Genomic DNA, 5,035 nt, shown 5'->3' with positions numbered 1-5,035 from the left:
TATCCACGGATAATACCACTCATCTACTCCCCATCATAGTAGTGCGATACTACTAGTACTACTACTAGTGTGAATTGCCTTTGAGTATAACCTCATGCTCCTCACACAATTAAGGCCATTGTATGACCTTAATTGTCTATACGTGGTTCCTATAATAATAAGATCAACTGTATATGACTATCAGCCCTAATTATCCCATTAGTACCATATCTAAGCATGATGATGATGATACCATTATATCGTATCCTCCGCTTGATGATAAGGTAGTACCCTCTCAAGAGGTTGTGCATCATTAACCTTCCTCTACCTTCTATACTATTCTCACCACCGAGTTATACTACATTTCAATACTATCACTCAATGATTATCCCTCGTCCCCATACAGATGCAGTTAGGATGACTATGATACGTTTAGGGCAGCCTGATCAAGCGGGCCGAGTCATCGGACTACGGCTCTATTATCGATTGTAATGGCGCGCGCTACTCTTACGCCAGAATATCCGACATGTACCCGGCATGTTGCAGAATTATAAGAGGATGATAATATGAACAAGATAGGATACACATGATCTTAATAAAGTAGACTATCATATTTTCTATATGGGTTACTATCATAATACTATTGCTCAGTGTTAAATAGCTAAAATCAATATTGATAATACTATGGTATCCAGTAGGACGTAATTATCAGGATATATATTGAGGCTGTTGATATGTACATGATATCACTTGTTCGATTAGTTAAGGTTATATTGGGTCACTAGTAGTAGTAGGATACATATTCAGTAGTATATCATTTAAGGTACTTTCAACATGTGTAGTATTAAATAACACAATGATCACCATGAAGATCGTTATTGAGTTATAAGATGTTGGTTAGGTGTGGTATTAAGAAGTATCAATAATTGGGGCACACTCGTAGTACTGCGTTTGTTATCTGCCTCTGATAGCTGATAATTATATTAATAATATATGTATATCGAATAAGATAGTATGGATAGATCGATACAAAGGGAACTTGACGACCACTAACATATATGGGTATCATTACTACCAGTTCTTATGCACACAGATGATGACTTAGATAGTAGTACACTCTACTACTTCCCTTAGTAATACACTAATGCTACTCACTGCTATGTTAGATATATTACTGGCATCATCATCATCGTCACACGAATAATAATGAAGTATGTATTACTAGTGTTGTTGTTGTTGTTGTTATAATACACTTGTACTCATCCAAGGATCTCTTTGTGTTCACCATCATTACTATGTTAGTTTTTGGTTTAATGCTGTTATCTCCAATTATTGAGGCTAACAATAGGGTAGATAATAGTAGGAATAGGAGGAATAGACGTAGACCTAGACAGAGCGGTAGTCGTAATAATGGAGTAAGACCGCCGCCGCCGCCGTCGCTGCCCTCTGGTATACCCAAAGAGCATGGTATATCAACTGCTCCTAGTCCGATAGGTCTTCGATTAACAAGAGTGTAGGTGCTACTGTTAATAAGGAGGTTGATGATTATGATGATGCAGATATGTTGGCAATATACCTCATCATATGAGGAGTGAAGGAGCTTTAATACAATTCTTCTCACGGTATGGGGATATAGCTAAAGTTAATATTGGTAAAGGGCCCAATATAAGAACAGTAACACGACAACAACAACAAGAAGGAGAAGAAGAGTTACCAAGGGATCAGCAACAACAACAGCCGCAGCAGCAACGTGGTAATAGTAGTAGTATGATGACATCTAACTACGGCTTTATACAATACCTCAATGGCTCTAGTGCTGATGCAGCTGTACTTGATATTAAGTAATATGGGCAGTAATAAGTTTATATTATTATCCTTTCTCTTCTTCTTAGTGGACGTCGTAAAGCTGGATTAGAACGGTTAAGGGTTGGTTATGCTAAGACTAAAGCAGGTGTAGATGATATACAAGGTGATGTTGATGCTGTAATAATATTAATAATACTGATATATATATGATATTATTATTAGGAACCATTACCATTATTACCAGAGGATGCTACAGATGAATGTAGAGTATTTATAGCTGGATTCCACAATACAGAGACAGTTGAGATGTTAGGCGATTATCTAAGTCAATGGGGGCTTATAAGTCTACTACAACTAGTAGTTTATTATTACTACTAGAACATGATGATATAAGTATTTTGTCATGTATAGGTTATGGATAAGGATACTGGCCACTCTAAGGGTTTTGGATTTGTCCAATTCGCTTGTCCACAAGGGCCACAGAGGCTCCTTAGTGAGATGATGAATAAAGATATTTATGAACAACAACAACGGAGTAAATCTACAGGAGACCAACAACAACAACAACAAAAGCCTATCTATTACCAACAGCTCATTGTTAGAGGGAGAAAGCTTGATTGCAAGTAGTACTAGTAGTAGTAGACTATGATGATGGTGGCGGTGGTGGTGTATGCAGATATAGAGTATGTAAAGAAGGTGCTTCTACTTCTCCTTCTCATACAGGGGCCGGCCGCCAACAGTTGTTTACTTTAAATGATGAGGAGAAATTAATGTAGGGTATCGATGATAATAAGAAGTATTGTTAGTACAATGATTAATGGTATTAGGTATAAGGATAGAGCTATAGTTAGGCATGTGAGTAAAGTAGAAGAGTCTCGTAATAGAAGAAGTATACATACAGAGGCTCCTCCTCCTCCACCACCACCACCACCTCCTCCTCTACCTCCTCCTCCACAGCAAGAGGACTATGGCTCTTCATTTTCACAAGCATCATTACCACAATATAGACCACCATATCAAGATGATGATGTTCATCATCCACATCATACCACACCATGGCTATCTTCTATTAATACTACCCCTAGTGCTACTAGCTATTCCAATCATCCGCCAACATCATCAAGGGGCTCGTATTGTTATGACGATTATATTGGTGCATCCTATACTGGTGGTCTACAACAGCAGCAGCAGCAGCAAGTAGCTCTTCCTCATCATCCTCCTCCTCCTCCTCTTCAAGCGTCGGGGTATGGGGGTAGTTCATCTCCAACATGGGATGCAACAACAACAACATCAATAACAGGAGGGTATGGTAGGTAAGTAATAGGGTAACCTACCATTAATATCATACAGTACTACTAATAAACATAATCTTAGTTACTATCAACCACCTGCTCCACAACCATCACGGGCTATCACTAATAGTAGTAGTACACTAGAACGTATGAGGAGAGATGATGAGGAGAAAAAGAAGAAGAAGAGGAGAGACTGGCAACAACAACAACAAGAGCAGGAGCAGCAGCAGAGTAGGAAGAGGCAACAAGAGTCAACATCATCATCATCATCACAACCATCACCACATTCCTACATTCCTCATCTTCATCATGAGCATGCGCATGAATATCAACATCAGCAGCAGCAGCAAGTCCGATCAGTGGGATATGACTATGACTATGATGATAGACGTAGTAGGAGGTGTGTACTATTGAGGCCAGCGAGTAATGGTGGCAACAACAACAACAACAATCAAGCTTTGTATAAGGGTTCAGTGATGACAAGTTGGAAACAACAGGATGATAATATACAGCAGAGTAAAAGGCATAAGCGTACATCATCATTTATACCTGTAGCTGGTAGTAATAGTTATTATAATCTATCACATGATATTGTATAAATCAGGTTCATGGTATTCTCTTGACGTGGCTAGGAGTAATACCATCAACTATAGTGATGATGATGATGATTAGTAGTAGTATAAATCTACATACTTCATAACTACACAATACTATAGTAAGGATATTATTCACATTGATAATAGCTGCGTTATTATTAGGTATGCAGGTGCTAAGTCTTCTTGTTCCTACATCGTCGTTGTCGTCGTTACTATACAATTGTACTACTATTCAACTATGGGTCTTGAGGCTCTCCTATCTCTCGAGGTTATTATTATAATAATAATGACAATGACAAACTACTAGAATATGACTAGAACTATGGTTTTACTATCATCTTGTATTATTTTTATTCCTAAAGAGTTGCGTCCGTCTAGTTATAATTATGTCTTCTTCAACAACAACAACAACAACAACAACAACCCATTATGGGAGTAGTGGTGAATCCTCTTATAGTAGTCGAATATTATGACCTTTTCGTTAAACGTAGTTGTTATCATCATAATAATCAACAATATCAGCCATCACTACCATCAATATATCATCCATCACACATACTACTACTTTTCATATATCTACGAGTACAACAACAACAACAGCCCCTCGTCATCAACACTATATAATAAGGTATCAGTTCAGAAAGACTCCACTACCACTGCATGGTATCCTCATATCTAGAGAGTATCTATAACAAGGCTTATCGCCTCTTTATTCCCAATTTAGTTTATACACCTATGTGTTTAGTGGTATTCTTTATTTGCCTTTGATCCATGGATAAATTGCATTATAATGTTGATGTACCCTATTATCGACATTGTGTGGTATTTATTAAATGGTTGTGTTGTCAACACAGTGTTGAAGAAGTTATGGTATAATGATTCTTGTATCATACAACTTGTATGTCTCTTGAAGTAGTATGTCAACCATTATCATCATCATCATCACCTTACTGGTTATCATTATTTACCACGATAATGTGATACTCCCTATGGGGGAGTATACACCATTATTAAACATAGTCAAATGTGATATAAGAACAAAGCCTGCTGGTATCACTGCATCATCATCATCAATGAATAAAGGATGCCATTTACAAGATCATGATGGTTTATGGAGGACGCACCAGTGTGAAGTGATACTATTAATGTTAGTGATAGTTATAGTGTTAGTATTAGGATGGATATGAACTATGGTGTGATCGTTGTCTAAACCCTGATAACTGTCCTAATGGTAATTATCGTATGGGATATGATTGTCATACATGTCCAATGAATTGTGACTTATGTCATGGAGAGGAAGAGTAAATAATACTACCGCCATTGTTATTATCATGCTCTATAATACTAGATACGATTGCGATA

The 5,035-nt window shown here is 37.4% G+C and overlaps 2 protein-coding genes across 2 annotated transcripts; both read left to right on the top strand.

The window, feature by feature from the left end:
• Positions 1 to 1,749: 1,749 nt before the first annotated feature.
• Positions 1,750 to 2,045, top strand: Pmar_PMAR008210 (hypothetical protein; the record flags this gene model as incomplete). Its single annotated transcript, XM_002768980.1, has 3 exons — positions 1,750 to 1,820; positions 1,872 to 1,948; positions 2,008 to 2,045. 3 exons carry the CDS (start codon positions 1,750 to 1,752, stop codon positions 2,043 to 2,045), a joined length of 186 nt encoding a protein of 61 aa, XP_002769026.1.
• Positions 2,046 to 2,196: 151 nt separating this feature from the next.
• Pmar_PMAR008209 (hypothetical protein) lies at positions 2,197 to 2,408 on the top strand (the record flags this gene model as incomplete). The annotated part of the gene is made up of 1 exon (XM_002768979.1): positions 2,197 to 2,408. A coding segment is annotated over one exon (212 nt), but the record flags the coding sequence as incomplete, so codon positions are not given.
• Between the last annotated feature and the right edge of the window lie 2,627 nt (positions 2,409 to 5,035).

Source organism: Perkinsus marinus (genome assembly GCF_000006405.1).
Source record: "Perkinsus marinus ATCC 50983 genomic scaffold scf_1104296966738, whole genome shotgun sequence".
Lineage (NCBI taxonomy): Eukaryota > Perkinsozoa > Perkinsida > Perkinsidae > Perkinsus > Perkinsus marinus.
The sequence above is the reverse complement of the archived record's forward strand: the minus strand, read 5'-3'. Positions and strand labels throughout refer to the sequence as shown.